This window comes from Fringilla coelebs (genome assembly GCF_963513975.1).
Source record: "Fringilla coelebs genome assembly, chromosome: 11".
In the NCBI taxonomy this organism is placed as follows: domain Eukaryota; kingdom Metazoa; phylum Chordata; class Aves; order Passeriformes; family Fringillidae; genus Fringilla; species Fringilla coelebs.
In genome coordinates, this window is record NC_140037.1 from 16,929,727 (window position 1) to 16,947,256 (window position 17,530).

Consider the following 17,530-nt stretch of genomic DNA (forward strand, 5'->3'; position numbering starts at 1 on the left):
CTGCTGCCAAAGGGGAGCTCACTGTTATTGCACTGGGACATTCAAAATGGCTTCTGACACAAATGCTGGAAGAGAAAAATTAATACACACACCACTGTTTTACAAAAGCTGCAGGCCTTTGAATGGGAGTTGATTCATGCCTCACCGTTATCTTCAAATGCACAGCTCTGATCTCCTCTCTAATCACATCACAGACAGGGTCAGAAAGGAAGCACGGAAAAACACAAGCCAAGCCAAGCAGACCACATCACATGTGTCTCCAAAGGTCTAAGGCACGAGAGAAACCAAAAGGCAGCATCTGGAAAGTTTTACTTTTTATTTTTCTAAAATACAAATGTCTGTCTTGTGTTAGTAACTTTAATATGATAGGCCGAATGCATCCAGTAAAAAGGAGGCACTGGCTACAGAATTCAAAATACTGAAGGTATTTTCTGGAAAGAAATTTATTCTGTTGATCTACACTTCAGATATAACATTGATTCAAATTCATTAGTTATTATTTTTACATCAGAATCTTTGAAGTTTGGGACTAATAAACTGGAACTTGAAAAGTTTTTAAAGTAAACTCCTATTAATGTGTAGATATGGATCCATAAAAAACATAACCAAGAATTTTATACACTTTATTAAAAGATCAAAAAATAAACAATAACAATATAGAAGTAACATACTAAAATGAGTAGCATTATGCACATTTCTAAAGCACGTACAAGCACTACAGCAATATAATGTGGCAAAAAGAAACATAAATTCAAAGCGTACACCCTGTTGGTAGCAGTTGAGGGAATGAACTATCCTGTTATGGAACTGAAATACTGCATTAACCTACGCCTGTCTGGATCCAATGATATTTTAATTTCTTACAATTCCACAGGGCTAAGTGTAATCATTTGTATATATTTTCTAAACTATTCCATTAAATTGATATCTAATGTTTCCCTTACATTGTTTTACCAGAAATGCCTATGAAAAGAAGAATGTGCTTCAAAGATCTACTTTACACAGTATAGTATAAATGTTTTTATATATTTAAATTAAAAATTGACAATTTAGGAGAACATTCTCTCTTTGATTTTAGTGATTGCCTAAAATACAATTCTCTATTTATAAAAAAAAATAGTGATCTTTTGTCAGGTGATGTAATAAAGGGTGAGGAGTTGGTTCATTTTCATGATCTAAAAAAAAAAAAAATTAAAACAAAGCTAATTGGAAAGAAAAAAAAAATCCCATAATCCAATCTAAGAATGGTCTTATCATCCCCTCATCTGCTAGGATACAAAAGCCATGGCAACAAAATCATTTGGCTTCCACCACTATCAAATAGCATCTGTGTACAGTAATAAAGAACTGGAACCTTGTAATTCGGTGTCAGGTAATTCTCTCTGTTGTGTGTTTGGAAAAATAACTTCATTTTATTTAACAGTTGTGTTATTTTGCATGTTTAAATATCTCCTTTGAGAGGCATATAGAGTTATTTTTGATGATAGAGGATGTCAGTAAAGATCACTAGCAAAGATTTTAGCAGTGTTGTCATGATCATGCTCATACCCCGACAAAGTTTGACCAGCTATGATTCATTTCACATAGTGCAAAATATTTTTCTCTCATAATCCTAGAAATGAGAAAGAACTTGATTATAGAAACTGACGATGGCAAAGGGAAGCCGTAATGGTGTGGTGGCTTGAATTAGCTGATTATTTTGTATTAAAATCTAGGTTATTATATAACACCACGGAGAGAAGCAACATCTGATTTTTCCTCTTTTTAAAGACCCTGGGGCTGTTCCAATTCAGCAAATCACCACTTGCACAGCCCTGTGGTGCAGAATGGGCTGGCTGGGCACACACTGGCATCGCCAGGGGTTGGGAATGCTGGCCAAGGAACAGCTCTTGGACTTGGCAGCAACAGCTCAGCCCGCAGCCCTGGGGCATCCAGCAAAGGGTGACAGTCACATCGGATGCCACCTCCCACCAGTTCTGCTCTGGAGGACTTGCCCCTCGCTGCTCGAGTCAGGACCAGACTCATGGCAAAACCAGTTACTTTTCTGAAGCAAAACTGGGGCTTGGGTTTTGCAGGGAAAAAAAAAAGAACGTTAAAAAAATCCGACAAAAACTGAAACTTGTTCCAATCAAAAATAAATGGGTCAACACAGGCACTTCAGCTGCTCCAAAATCCCCCAGCACTGCAGAGTCCCAGCAGTACCAACACAAACAGGAACAAGAGGCTGCCCACTGAGGACCCACAGCTTTGCTCTCCTTTGGTGGCAACTCAAAGGGGCTTGTTAGTCCCAGCCTGGAGCACCCAGCTGGCCACACTGCCACCAGCCTCCACCTCCCTGTCCCAGCAGCACTACCTTGTGCCTCTCAAATCACACCATGGCTGTCACACAGCAGAAAGAACTGGTCCTAGACAATCCCAACCCATCCCTGCCCATCTGTGGTTCACCAGCTCCTTCCGTTTTGTTACCTAGCCCCAAAAGGTTAAAAAAAAAAAAATCAAGAAGTTGTGACATTTCAAATTCACTCTGGGATTTAAAACACTCACCACAATGACAGTCACCTCCCACAGATAAACACTTCAAGACAGAAATAGGATTAGGTGCTAGGAAAAATGTGTGTGTGCTGCCATGGACCTACCAGTCCTAATAGGATTCACCGAGAACACAACCTATCAGAAACATGACCTGGGGTGTGTTTGAAAATGTAGGCTGATTAAAAAAAGTAATTTGAATCTTTGCTAGTGACCTTACTAATTAATTCCACACCGTTTCCCATTCTCTGTGCTGCAGGTTGGAGCTGACCTGTTATCAGTCTGCTGTATAATAAGCTATGGCAAACTACAAAGCTTTTACAACAGCAAAGCAACATCATGCTTTCAGATAAGTTTTATAGCAAAAAACTCCTCCTTTTCAAAGCCTTAGTAATACCTATCTCTTTTACAAACTTTTCCTGTATTATTACAGACTTTTTATATTCAAAATAAGTTCCAAGGATTTCTTTCGTGGACTATGTACATAAGTGCAAAAAAGGTGTGTCTCACACATTCGTACACTAACTGAATCAGTTTAACTGCAGCATATTTGTATCTTCAACACTGTTACGGGGTCATTCCACAATATTTTTTTTCTTATGTACAGTTTTTGCTAATATAAATTAGTATTAAAATAGTTATATGCTTAATTATTTAGCCCTGATCGTAACATAATCGTGTGAGTGTTCAATTTCTGGAGAAAAGAAAATTGCAGGCAAAGCTACAGTACTGAAACTGATTAATTCTGAATTGCCACCGTGTGAATGGATGTGAAATGAAAGCAAGACCGGTCACTACGCTGTAAATACAGGCTGCTGTGTTTCCCAAGTGAAAATACTGTGGAATAACCCTTGCCACACAACAATTTCTACAAGCTATAAAACCTGACTCTAAATCCATGTGTTGTAAACTTCTTGACTGAAAAAGTGACCTTAAAGACACAAATTCAGCGTTCACATGGGACTTTGGGATTTTAAAAATATTCAATCATATCTTTATCTGACAGTATCGAACTGTACCTTTAACAAGCTCATACTGTTACACATCACTTTTAATTTACATGTGAAAATTTCACAAATAATGTATACAAAGGTAGCCATGTTGTAGTTTTGTTGCCATAGCAACAACAACTTAATATAATTAGTTAACAATGAATCTATCATTGTAGGAGTTACATACAAAGTTAATTTTGTTCTTAAACTGTAAACTATACAAACTAGTTATGGACTGTATTCTATACCTTACCATGCTTCAGTGTTGGTTTAGAATATAACTAAATGGGCTGAATACATGTATTAAAAATTTTAAACTTTCTCTAACTCTCCTTCAAAATTAAATTCATTAGTTACTAAAGATATCAAAAAAAGCAATAATGAAAACCTTAAAAACTAATGGTAGAGAAATGAAAATATATGACATGAATTAATGCGTTGTAGCCTAGTAACAATGAGTTGTAGCTCTATTTACATTAGGATTAGGCTATCAACTATTTTTTTTTTAAAGTTATTACAGTCTTTAACATACAGTATATACTCTAAGGCCTTCAACAGGCACATGGTAAAATCAGGTCAATATCAAACTAAATCCATTCAACAGGAATGGGAAATTAGATTTTCCTCATAAATTTCACCTTTTTCAATTTTCATGTCTGTGAAATGTACAAGGGATAAACAAAACGAGGACTCCAGTTTCTCAATCCTTGTGTACCCGGCGTGTCCTAGAGCTACTCCTACCGCGCCAGCGCCAGCCCGAGCCGGCCCGGGGGACGTCGCCGTGTCCCGCTCCGGCCACCTGTGCCACCGAGGTGCCAGCTCCGCGGGGTCCCCGCCGCAGGGCACAGCGGCAGGAGCAGCGGGAGCGCGGCGGGACCCCGGCCCAGCCCGCGGGCAGCGCCCCAGCGCCGCGGGAGACGCGCGTCGGGAACCTGCGCGGGCGGCCCGGGGAGGTAACGGCTTCTAGAACGTTGCGATGCAAAAATACACAGTCAAAAATCATCAGCTAAAAATTTCCAACTAAAAAACACGGCTGATTGTGAAATCATGTTCCAAATTACTAAAAACACTGTATTTAACAAAAATAATCTTAATAGTTTTATGAATCCATTTTATTTTAAATCCCTCTTTTATTGTCTGCTTATGTTACAGTTTAGTAGTAGTACTTTTTATTGAAACTACTAACAACCTTTTTTCGTGAAAATGATCAATCTCAGCTTTCATTTTCCCTCTGCATGACCCGTTTTATCCAAGTTTCAGCATTTCTTGCATATTGTTTGCATAAGGCTGAGAGAAATGGACAAAGAGAAATAACTTTGGATAAATAAAAAATATAGGTTCATGGAAAGTGGGAAGCTTATAAAAATGTCACTAAAATTATATTGATTTAAACAAACTTACATACATCTCTTGTCAAATAAAGGATGATATTCATGCTTTTATGACATTTGTTTAGAGTCACTAACTAGCTCGGTGACTTTGTAATAGTCTATTTAGGAAATTTATAGTCTGGCGACTGTTTTTTTTTTCTTTTCTTTCTTGAACAAAGAAAATTAGAGCAAGTCATTGCACAACTAGTTTAAATAGTGCTACCTCAAAATGGCATTTTTGCCGAGATTGTTTTGAATTTGGTGAAGTTTAGTGCTTCAAGCTTTTCTTTCCTTAAACTCATTTACAAATTAACTCTAAATTTGCCAGCAATATAAAAACTGTTGTGGCACCTAATATAACTACCCTGAACATCCCTCATTGGACCTCTTTAATAAAAAATAATCCTTAAACGCCTTTTTTTTTCAGTGCTTTAAATGTGACATGAAAACAGCTGTATTCTAGGTTTACATTCTATGCACATCTATGCCAGATGTTTAAGTCGATAAATAAAATAGGAGGTTACATCAAAGTTTCAAGATATACAAAAATCCATTTAGCACTGAAAAAATTTCAACCTCCTTGAACTCATAAAGCCATACAAGCTTGAATGCATCCTTTCTGGCTTAAGAAGATCAGCTCTGTTCTTTGTTGAGGCACTGGCACAGGTTGTGCAAAACCCATTTTTGATACACAAATAATTTTAAACAGGAAGTACTCAAATCCACTTTTTCCACTAACAATGTTATGGTTTTGGGAAACAGAAACACAGTGGTGAAAAGAACAGGTATGTGGTCACCAATACAAATGAGAGTCACTGATTTCACCCCTCTGCTTGTGAGCACAGATGGCTGAGGAACATCCACGGACACAAGTGACTGTCAAAACTCAGGGTCCAGAAAGGAGGTCTTGGGGGGATGGTTTTTTCCCCTTTCTATCAGGGTTTGATTCAAAGTCTACTGAATTGAACAAAAAGATTCCTCAAAGCCTTCTTGAGCTGGGCTCCTCAAAGGTTTGTGCTATGAGTGAGTCTCCAGGGGCAGATGGTCAGACCCTGCCCCGGGGCACAAAGGCTGCGCCCTGGGTGTGCCACTATCACTTGTGGCCCATGGAGGTACACATCTAGCAAACTGTCTGTGCTCATACTGCAGGAGGGGGAACAAGGAATATCTAACCAAGGCCAAGGAACTGGGAATAGAGAAGAAAATCTGGTGTCTGAATTTGGCACTCTACCGGACCACTCTGAGCTCAGGGTGGTCGCCCCTCCAGACACTGTGAGCTGGCCTCTTGCCTGATTCTCTTTCTCCCTGTACGGAGTTCGTGGATTGACAGCAGCAAATCCACCTCTCCCATAATGCCAATGATACTGTAGAGCTATGATAGGGATGAATTTGGTGGCATCCTCAACCAAAATGCATTTCTGCAGCCAGATTGTTCAGCAACGCAGCATAACGACAGGCGGGGCTGTCCAGGGTGCACGGGCTGAAATGGTTTTATTCGTGCGTATGAAAAGGAGGTATTGAGAACTAGCCCTTGTTGTGCAACAAACATTGCTCTTGATCAAGTAGAAGGTGCCCAAATAAATCCACTGACCGACAGGAACTCCATTAAGACAAATGTTTATCTTCAGCAGAAAGCTTATGCTGAGCTTTTTGCTGCTTTGTTACTGCTGTGTTTGCTTTAAAGGGCCAGAGATCACAGGGATGGGGGAAATAATCACCCGCTTATGGAAAATAGTGATTAAATAAAATGGGGCATGCTGACAAAATTTCAACACGAGACACATATAAGATTTCAGGCCAAAATGGTTTCAGCATGCTTGGTGGAGACAAGCCCCAGGGCTCGGTGCTACCCAGCCTGAGCTGAGCCACGGCCCCAGGCCCTCCCCAGCCAACGGCTGGCACCTGCTCTTCTCCAATGCAATGAGCTTTTGCCCAACTGAAGCTGTCTCACTCCACCACCATTTTTTTGTTGTTTGTTTCGACTGCACCATGAGAACAGCGAGAGAGATTGTGCGCCGTTTGCAGCTGAGAATGCACTTCAATGGACAACAGAGCTGCAGAAATCCCTTGATGCTTACCCCTGTCTGAGCAAATTGTTCCTGTCCCCTTACTGAGCCTGGGCTTTTGTTGTTTTGTTTTTTTTTTTCCCCCAAAAGTTTCCAGAATCAGCTCATTGTATTGAAAGAAGAACCCTGAACTGGACTAAAATGATAGCTGTCTTTTCACATCACTTGTACTAAAAATTTGGAGACTATCTGAAGGCAAGTTTTAAATGATAATAGGAGCATTTAACATAAGCAACTTTAGCTGACATTAACAGCAAAATCCAGCAAAGGGCAGAACATTCTGTGTCATGTTTTTCAAGCACATAATTCCTGTTTCCCACAATAACATTTTTAGTAAAAAACAAACAAAACCCCATAAAACCTACAGTATATGAAAACTTAAGACATAACAATAATGAAAAAATGGTATTGAGTATACTTGATAATGATGTACACTTTAAAACAAATCAATAGACTATGATGTAAACAAAACAGTAAGATAACACTTTAAAAACAAGACAAACATTTATCCATCGATAGTATACAGTAAACCAACAGTCCGCTGTGCAGATGCACTTATCATGATGGTAGTCATAAAATGATTAAGTGTGTTAAAGTAATGTGTTATAAAAGTCTATTATAATTTCCTACTTGTATATCTCATATAACAGAGCGCTGTTTGTTAATTGTTTCTATAGTGCTTTTTTTTTTCTTTTTTTTTTTTTTGACATTCCCATTGATCAGTTTTTGGTTAACATGTAGGCTGCAACAGGCTTACTGTAGAGGTGGTAGAGAATGATAGAGGGAAGAGGGGAATATATACAGAAAGGCCATGCGCAGCTTCCCACCAAGAAGTCCTGGTGCTCCACAATTTTACTGTTCAGAATTTCAACATGGTCTGCTGCAGGGGAAAGAAAAAAACAACAAAGAAACAGTGCAAAGTTAATACCTCTATATTTTAAAATTCATTCTAATACATTTACATTCTCAATGCGTTGCCCAAGAAGTTGTCATTAGCGTGTTGCAGACAGACATTTTTTTCCATTAATTTTCTGATGTAGGGAGAAATTGCCAATAACACACTTGGCGTCCTCTTAAATCTGCACTTATGACTCTCTCTTTCACACAATGACAGGGCAAATAGTGAAAGAGGCAGGTGAACAAACAATAGTCTTGATTTTTGGATGGGACGCCAAGTAGAGGGTGGCTAAGGAGAGGGCCAAAGGAATCCCTGATCTGTGTTAGCTCTTGTCTCCTTTAGACAGTCACACTAAATCTGATCCTAAGGATTTAGGCAACTGAGCCCAGAGATAAAACACTGACACAGAAATCCTGTGCTCAGGGGACCCTCTTCTGGGAGCAAATTGCCTCTTTGTGACGTACTCATGAAAATCCTCCACTGAAGGACCCAACAACTTATCTCCTGCAGAGCTAGACCAATCAGTCTGGCTACCAGGACTACTTCAACCATGGAGGAAAAAAACACCTGTCAGAGCAGCGAGGGTTTCAGTTACCAAAGTCCCACTGAGGGAAAGTCTCCTGAAAAAAATGCTGAAAACATTCAAGATTAAGCTCTTCCAATCAAATGATCTCCTTATTGAGAGGAACAGGCTGGTTTACACATGTTATGGAAATGGGTTAACATGTCATGTCTGTCAGCCATTTGGAACAGCAGCACAGTCTAAGATGAACAACATTTTCACTAATGTGGATAAGCTTGGTGTCACCCCTCATGAACAGGGTCCACAGCCACGGTTAGCAGATCATATGGTATTTAATTAAGGTCAGCAGAGATAAGGGCCACCACTGAGAAAGTAGCTTCTGTTGATTGCTAATAGATATCATTACTGAATTGCTTGCCAAATTAATTTCCAGTATTTAAGGACTTGCCTGTAATATGTGACCTAAGGAACAAATGGGTTGGTATATCTGCATATACTAAATGGCTGCTTTGAGAAAGACCTCTTGTTGAATTGGCTGAACTCTCTTGAGGTAAAAAAACACAGTCAAGAACTGAAACTACCCAGAGATTTTAGCTCATGAACACAAGCTAAAATTCACAAAGAAAAGCAATGGAAAAATGACACTGCTGCTATGGCTGTGAAATAGTACTCTGTAACTCCAAGGACAAATTCTTCCATCACTCCCCTCAGAGAAAACTATCATCTTAGGGAAGCCCAGGATCTGCAGGTGGGGTGAAGACTATGTTGCTCATGACATTCATTCTGGTCTCCAACCCATCATAAGCCAGGCCCTCTCTGCAGCTGACCAGCAGACTTCTGCCCAGACCAAGCCAGCCTTGCAGATGCACAGCAGCTGCTGCTGACCCAATCCTGCTTACCCCAGGAAAGAAAATATGTCACTAACAGCAAATGAGAAGTTACGCCTTTTCAGCTGACTCATTACCAGAGCAGTCTTTGCCATCAACACTGCAAATCCCTGAGGTATCTGCAGGCAGCTGGGAGCTGTACAGAGCAAGAGCAACCTGTAAATAGAGCCATGGGACTGGGGGGTGCACAGGGAAGCTGTGACCACCACAACACAGGTACCTGAGACACAGGAAACTTGTTATAAACCACAGGGCTGGTCCATGTTTGTGCTGCAGCAGCTGAGTTCCTGTTGAGTCAGCAGAGCACGAAGCCAGTGGGGTCCCATGGGCTCAGTCCCTCTGCCTGAGCCAGCCCCGTGCTTAGAGGATGCATTGCCCATGTACAAATCAATTCACCATAAAGAGAAATACCAAAAAGGAACTTACTGTTCTATCGGGAACTTCTACATCTGTGAAACAAACATGCTGCTACTCAGTTCATCTACTGATAACTGGGATATCTACAGCAAAAAAAAACAAAGAACACAACACATTAAAACATTGCCTTGGGATCGGGCTGTTCATTCTGTCTTCAGCATCAGATTAATATGTACATCAGTGTCCTATAAAACAGGATCCACTCCCAAGTCTTTATTTTGCTATGCCTAAAGTATAATGTAGCTGCACCACTACTGATGCCTTGTGGAGTACCTGGTGATTGTACTGGGATTTTGACTCCATAGACTACAAGTAAAACAGAAATGCCCTGAAACTATCTGGCTCAAACAGGACTCACACAGCCACAGAGCAACGCTGCACAGCAATTTCTGCTTTCCTCTTATGACCAATACAAGTCTGAGTAAGACCTGCTCTACCTGAAAATAACAACAAAGCACAGAAAAAGACTGGCAATTCCTACTGCCTAGGACTTATGCAGGCAAAACTCCTACTGAAATCCTCATGACCTTACACCAGCAAAAGCCTAGAGGATGCCCCCAGAGATATTACTGGCATTCAGCATGGATAAGAGCCACCTACAGAGCCAAGTGACACCCCGATTTCTTTGCAGTAGCTCTAAACCTGAGAGCATGACAAATAAAAATGCTAAGATTAGTCCTGGGGGAAAAATTTTTTTAGAAGTGTTTGAAATATCTCTGGTCTAACTGGGAGAAGTTGTGTCACACCAAATTATCAGGACGCATCACTAGGACAGGTTGTGCATATACAGTTCAGGACTGGTGCAGAAGCAGCCATCACACTCAGTATCTTCAGAGGAAAGTTTTGGAGAGAATTATGGCTCGGCAGACATGCATGGAATCCTGTACACTTATGGCAGTGCTACAATGGCACGTACTGCACATCCAGAGTCCTCTCTGTAGGGATGGGTGACATGCTATTGGCATAAAAAAATTTACACTTGACAGTCTCACCCCCGATTTTTGTTTTTTTGGGGATTTTTTGGTAGTTTTTAGAGTCCAATTTTGTGGTGGGGGAAGCCACTTTGTATTTCCACTTCCACTTTCCAGTCTGGAGAGGACAAGCCAAAATACCACAGGGAAGGATGCTCGGGGTGGTATTTCTGCTTAAGACTGAAAGCAGAAGTGCTGCAGGTCTTGCGTGACTCTACACTCGTGGAGATTCACCGCCTGTGTTTTGAGGACCCGGGCGGAGGTGTGGTTTTGGAGGAGAGCCTGCGGCCCTGCCAATCGCCCATCCCTACGCTCCGGCCAGGCTCGAGCCCGTCCCGCAGGCGGCAGGAGCGGCCCCTCTCCATCCCCGGCCTCACGCTCGCACACACGCACACGCTGCCTCTGCGCGCCCCAGCCTGCGCCGAGCCGGGCGGGACGGCGCTCGACCCCGCACGGGATCCAGCCCTCGCCCGGTCCTCAAGATCTGAACACGTGAAAGAAAGCCATTGAAAGGGCCAAACCTGATTGGCGGTAGCTGTTGCAGCGAAGGGGACGCTGGTGGCAGGAGTTGTTGCTGCAGACACAGTGGTGGGCGTAGCACCGTGCATCATGGGCACTTTCGGAAGGGAACCATGGAAGCGACATACAGGAGGGTGGAGCGTATATATATTTTGTTTGTTTGGTTGGTTTTATGTAACCATGGCAACATGTGGTGGATTTGGGGGCGTGGCAGGAATCACAGCAACAAGCCATGTGACATCGTCATGAAGGACACATCGGGGCGCAGCATGCAATCACAGTGCAAAGCAAGACAGCGTTGGGAAAAAAAATAAACAAGAGAGAAGGGGAAAAGCCAATTACAATTATAATTAAGGAAAAAACCAAAACATTCTCAACACTTAGTACATTTATAAGCAGAACAATGATGTATTAGACTCCGAGGGCCAAATTTCCAAAGGGGGGAGAGGATGGGTGTGCTAGCAAAAGCCCACGTCAGCTCGCACCCGTGGGGAGTTAGACACAGCCAGTGCACGTTCCTTTGGGTGGGGACATTTTGGCAAGCGCACCCTCCCGCCCGCCTGGGAAAGCTTGTCCCCTTCCCTCCCCACCCCGTCCCCGCCAGCAACCAGTACATGATGCACTTTGCAGCGGCTGCCGCAGCCCTTTCACCAGGTTTTCTTGCCTCTCTCTAGCAGGGACAATGTTTTGGCACGGGACAGAGCTGGAGGCACGGCAAACGAGCGGCTGGAAGACTGAGCTCTCTCCGTACAAATTCAGCATGCTCCCTTTCCACCCTAATTCTATACGATTTGGCAAAACTCCCCTCTTGCAGGGTGGGGGGATGGAGAGGGGAAGGGACAGAGAGGGGAAAAATACACAAATGCATCTGAACAGCTACAATTTGCAGGAAGAGCATCCAAAAGGACAACACGGCAGCGGGGAGCTTGGCAGCCTCCTGAAGCTGCACGTCCCGCAGAGCACGGTGCTGGCAGGGATGCTCTGGTGCACACACGGGCATCCCCCAAACCCGAGCGGGATTTGTGGGGTCGAGGAGCCCAGAGGAAGGCCCAGCCATCCCCACAAACATGCGGCGGGGAAGCAGACCTGCCTTCCCCTCCACCCCAGCAGCCACGGCCAGCCCCAGCAGGGAAGGAGCGTGTGCCTGTGGCTGGGAACACTCCAGCCACGAGATGTTGGAACGTGTGGGTTGGGGTTTCCTACAGGCAGAGGTGCATTTGAGGGACTCAGCTCCCTGTCATGCAAGCAATGTGTCCTCCCTGTGCTATAGGGATAGGCAGGTTCAAGAGCAGAGTGTTTAGCCATTCATGCCAGAGCTTCCAGACCTGCTCTTGGAAAGCCTTGCACCCCCCCCCAGGGCTCCTGCCTCTCTCCCTCTGGCTAAAGCAGGCACACACCTGGATGCTGGTAGTCTTGCATAACCTTGGCTAGAGGATGAAAGCTCAGCTTTCACCTGCCCTCCTGTACCCAGCAGCTGTAGACAAGAGGGGAAGGTCCTCAAAGGCCTGCAGAGGTTTCATCAAGACTCAGATGCAGAGCCTGAAGAGAGTGGACCCCTGCAGCACTAATGAGCACATACTCACTGCCTCCCTTTATCCCACGTGCACCTGCAGCGGTACCTCCCTATGATCTCCTGTAACTGCACACCTAACACTGTCTACAGAGATGACTCTCCAGCCAGTCCATGGTCCAAACCCTGCTTCTCTTGCTGTACAAGCAGCACCCTGCTCTGGCAGAGGGGCTGACCCCAGATGTGCTCCTTCTTAGCACCTTGTTAAACCAGTCTCCTAAAATATCCTCAGAAGGACAACTAAAAATCCAAACTTAAGTCTGCCTGTTGCTTGATACAAAATAAAACAAAAATAACCCAACAGGACCCGCCCACTTCTATTTCCTTGTGTCAGATGACCTAAATGGGTTGTAAAGACATTTAAGTGACAGATTCTTGTCTCTGAAGCAGAACTAAATAGGGGTGGGAACACATCACCTTGGATTCTCTTATTGTAAGTCACATGAAACACTGCACTGCACAGAAATTAAAAGGGATACAACCATTTAAGCCTCAAAGAAGACACCAGATAGACAGTCACACCACTCAGCCACCCAGGTTCTCACTGATGCATACTAACTTGCAGTCTCTTTCAGATTAGGAAAAGTTGAGAAGTTTGTGTAGAAAAACCTACCAACGCTTGCAGTGGGTGTCATGCACAGAACTGACCCTGCACACCATGCATTGAAGCGTGGAAAGATGAACAAAAGGGATATTTCATTAGTGAAGCTTCAGTGTTAGATATCACTTTAACTAAAAAGCAGGTATTCTCTTTGCAGCATTCAGTATTTAAGCACATGCAACCAGATTCTGCATATTGGTATATCAATAGTTTAAACTCAGTTTAAAGAGATCATAGCAAACCAAATTAATTCTTTAATTCTTGGGTAGAGAAAAAACTCCTCCCACCTTGGTATTAAATTATATGATTAATCCCAGAAATCAGGGTTGTTTGGGATTTTCTGGGTATTGGGTATGCTGATTTCTTTCTGATTGTGCCAACAGAAAACAAATTGCCCTTAGAAGAATGTCACACTCATGTTAAAATTGACTTTCCAAAAGCAATTTACTCCCGCAACCAGGGACCATGATTCAAAGTCTCTAGTTTAAGCTGAAAGAGGCATTTATTTTTCTGGACTCGAAAAAATTGCAGTGGTGATGCCATTTTCAAGAGACAGCCTGACTCCCCCCTGCCATGGCAACCCATGATGCTGATCTCTCAACAACTGAACAGGAGATACTAAGAAAAGCAACAGCTCCCTCCCCTCCCCACAGCGAGAGCTGCGACGTGCCACCTCTCTGCTTCGCCTTCCTGAGCACTGCCAAGGCCGAGCCCAGAGTGGAGTCTGATGTGTAACATAAATGCATCACAGACCTGTCCTCTGACTGGAAATTTGCTGCTCTGCCCAGCATTAATGTCTTCAGACAGAGCAGGTGCCAGTAAGCAGCCCTGTTATGCATCAGCCCTGTGTGTAATTTCATTGCCGTGAGCCCGGTACCAGCACAGCGAGGGCTGGGCACAGCTGATTGATGGTGCTCCATCAGAAACTCCTGTCCTTATGTCAACTTTGGCAACAGTGACCTTGAGGAGGAGCAGTGTGTAGCCAGCTGGGGACTTGGCATTCCCCAAGGTCTCCGTGTTTCCTGAAGAAGGATTTCACTTGGCACCTGCCAGAGCTGTGGTAAGGTCAGCTCAGCCCAGCTTTTCCAACGTTCTGCAGAGCAGAAGGTAAAAGGCTACTACTCCATCTCTCTGCATGAGATTCTGCTTCTCTGGAAGAACATCTAGGCAGCTGCTGAGTTCTGAGTGTTTCCAAGGGCTCTCATAACAGAAAGGCCACACAAGCACAGGGTTTAGGTCCCTGCTCCCTGGACCCACACTCCACCTTGCTCTCAGGACCAGATTGTCTCTAAAGCTTTTCCCCTGACCCTAAAGAAAACAGTGCCAAGGTGCAAGTCCACTGTGTGTTCACCTCCAGGGGTCAGCCCAGAGAAACACTCTGTGTATTTTTGTAAGTATTATCTGACAAGTAAATAGAGCATTAAACATTAAAAACACAGGGCATTAATTTTCCTATGATACTCTAAATGGTAATAATGATACTAAAATATGAGCTATCTGGAATATTCCTAATTCAGCCACTTATAATGCTTTCCACTCCAAGCAGGTTTTGTTTTCCATTTGGCTGCAGTTAATTGGCCAGTCAGAAGACAGTCACATCTGCCACATTAATATTTCCAGTTCTATAAGAATTACTGAACTGCATCTTTCAATTTAACTCTGAGACCTTAAAGGTACAATAAAAGCTGGGAGTTAAATTGCTTTTAAAAAGCTTAGGGTATTGTACTGGTCAAAAGACAAGGAAGAGGGAAATATATGCCTTTAAAGAGGATTATATAATTTGTATTTACTAAAGACTAACCATTCCCTCTATAAACATCACAGCTGCTGCAATATGTAGGTCAGTGAGATACAAGCTCAGGGAGGTGCCTACAGCCTCAAAAGAGCTGGCATAGAGGTCTACAGAAATTTTAACATGAGTCCAAAAGAGCACTACACAAGAGTCAAAGAATTAATTTGGGATTGACCAGTTGAACCATAAGGAGGAAAAACAGAAAGTATGAATTCAAGAAACATGCAGACATTTTTCTTAGTTTGACTGCTTAAAAAAACCCCAAACCACACAAAAAGAGCTAAGAAGGATCTTTACATGTGAAAAGCTCTAAACTGTAGTAGGTGAAGGGAAAAAAGTCAAACAACAGATGTTAATTTTTCATCCATTTTTAACATGAAACTACACACCAATATTCTTTTGCTAAAGACTCTTACAAAACTGCTCATTAGCTGAACACCAAGGTCATAAAATAAACAACCATGATGATGGGAAAGCAAGGAGACACTTACCTGTAGGGATGAATGTAGGCTGTTGCAACTGCATGTTGGCTAGAGCCTGTTGGTAGTGGAAAACGCTTGGGTTAAAGACTGTGGTGGCACCATTGTTTTTTTCAAGTGCTGGCCTCTTTGGTAAAGGTTGAAGTGCACCAGGCGGCAGGGCCTGTGGATAAGGGAGTCATTAAAGACAAGTGGAGTAAATAAAGGGGCCCAGATGTAGGTCAAGCATGCAATAAATAACAGGGGCTCTTGGCTGCAAATCACCTGCAACTCTATCAACTCAGCGAGACAGGAAAGAGAAGAGCAGCTAAGTCACAGTACGAGTAGGAGGAGAAACAACAGCTCCACTAGGTAAGCAGTTAGTAAATGCACCAGGAGGAGGGGCAGAGTCCAGAAAGAGGAGGGATGCTAAGGAGCTTTTCAGCAGGACTGACTTGGGTACAGAGGGAGAAAAAAGCACTGGGAAAAGGAAGGGGAGAGGTGATCACCTGGACAGGATGCTACAAAGAGCAGCTGCAGGCAACAAGCATTAAAAACCCCAAAACAAACAGGAGAAATATAGTAGATGACTAAAACCCAAGAAGATTAGCATAAGCAACAAATGCCATGGAAAAAAAACGGATGCTTGCCTCTGGTTCAACACCTGTCTACATGTATGTGTGCATGTGTGGAAGTGTGCATACTGTGCAGCCAACCCATGTGTCCAGATGGTAAAGCTGTAGCTGTTGCCAATCACACACATAACATTATATTCACAGTAAAATGCATTTCCACTTGTTAGTAGAGAGGCTGAGCAACATGGTGAAGACCAGGCCTGATTCTCCACCACTCACACCAGAGGCACAGCCCACCACCAGCAGATTTGGATCAGATCCCACTTTATAGAAGGTGGCCTCCATCAGTCAAATACTGCTCACTCATTATTAACAGTGGAAAAAGCCATTGACAAATCCCTTCTTTTCATTCTATCACACCACCAGGCTTCTTCCAGCCCGTCAAACCTGTTTCATGATCAGACTTGGTAAAAAGCATTAACCCAACTCAGGAACTTTTCTCAGTGAGTTACTCATCATTCATCCAAGCATGTCTCAACAGCGAAGTAGTATGTCAGGTTCTTAAGAGACAGGAATGTTTCTAATGATTTACAGCTTTTCATTGTACCCAAGTAAGAAACCACATTTTTTTCTCCACATTGTGATAGAAAAGGGTCCTTTTTAATTATGCCCCGCAGTCCTTTTGCACGTAACACTCCCATTGACGTCAATGAGATTTACGCACGTGGAAGTCATGCAGAATCAGGTCATTTCTGACTAGTTGTTAGTCTGTATCATGTAGCAAAGCAATGGCTGAAAAACAGGGTTATCATTCCTACTTTTATTTTAATAGGTCACAAATGAATGATAGGTAATGGGGAGGGTTTGGCTAATGAAGGGTTAAAGCTACAAACACACAATACGCAGAAGAAAGGACACAAGTAAAGAGATTTTAAAGTGTTATGAAGATCAACACACAACAGAATGTAAGTGAAAGCTTGCAACAGTTTGTCGCCATCTAGAAACAGGTTTCACTTTAATTTGCTATAGGAGACTGCTCATCTGAGAAATGTCAAGCAACATACTTCCAGGCAAATATTACTCCATCCTATCTCTACTCACATGGTTGCTTTTGGGTGGTTTTAATATTAAAAAAGAAAATGAGAAGAAATTGCATTTGCAAAACTGCCCTCAGACATGCACACATCCTTTGCCTATGCCATTGGGCATCCACTCTCAGCACCAGGATTTAATTTTCCCAGATTTCTGTTGGCTGCTACCAAACGACATCGGTCAAAGATGGGACAATATACTCAGACACAGACACCAAAATCTTTTACATAAGATCCATATTTTAGGATGATGTAAGAGTTTTCATTTCTA

The 17,530-nt window shown here is 42.8% G+C and overlaps 1 protein-coding gene across 5 annotated transcripts in view; it reads right to left on the reverse strand.

The window, feature by feature from the left end:
* Positions 1-1,161: 1,161 nt before the first annotated feature.
* MBNL3 (muscleblind like splicing regulator 3) overlaps positions 1,162-17,530 on the reverse strand; it is a 90,881-nt gene continuing 74,512 nt past the window's right edge. For 2 of the 5 annotated variants that reach the window (XM_084213258.1, XM_084213259.1), the window contains exons 6-9: positions 15,627-15,777; positions 11,175-11,269; positions 9,692-9,765; positions 1,162-7,837 (exon numbers count right to left, since the gene is read on the reverse strand). In XM_084213258.1, the coding sequence (XP_084069384.1) occupies positions 9,709-9,765; positions 11,175-11,269; positions 15,627-15,777 (303 nt within the window). In that variant the 3' untranslated portion in view covers positions 1,162-7,837; positions 9,692-9,708. The remainder of the gene's footprint in view (positions 7,838-9,691; positions 9,766-11,174; positions 11,270-15,626; positions 15,778-17,530) is intronic. The other 3 variants (XM_084213260.1, XR_014616444.1, XR_014616445.1) reach the window with 3 other exon arrangements.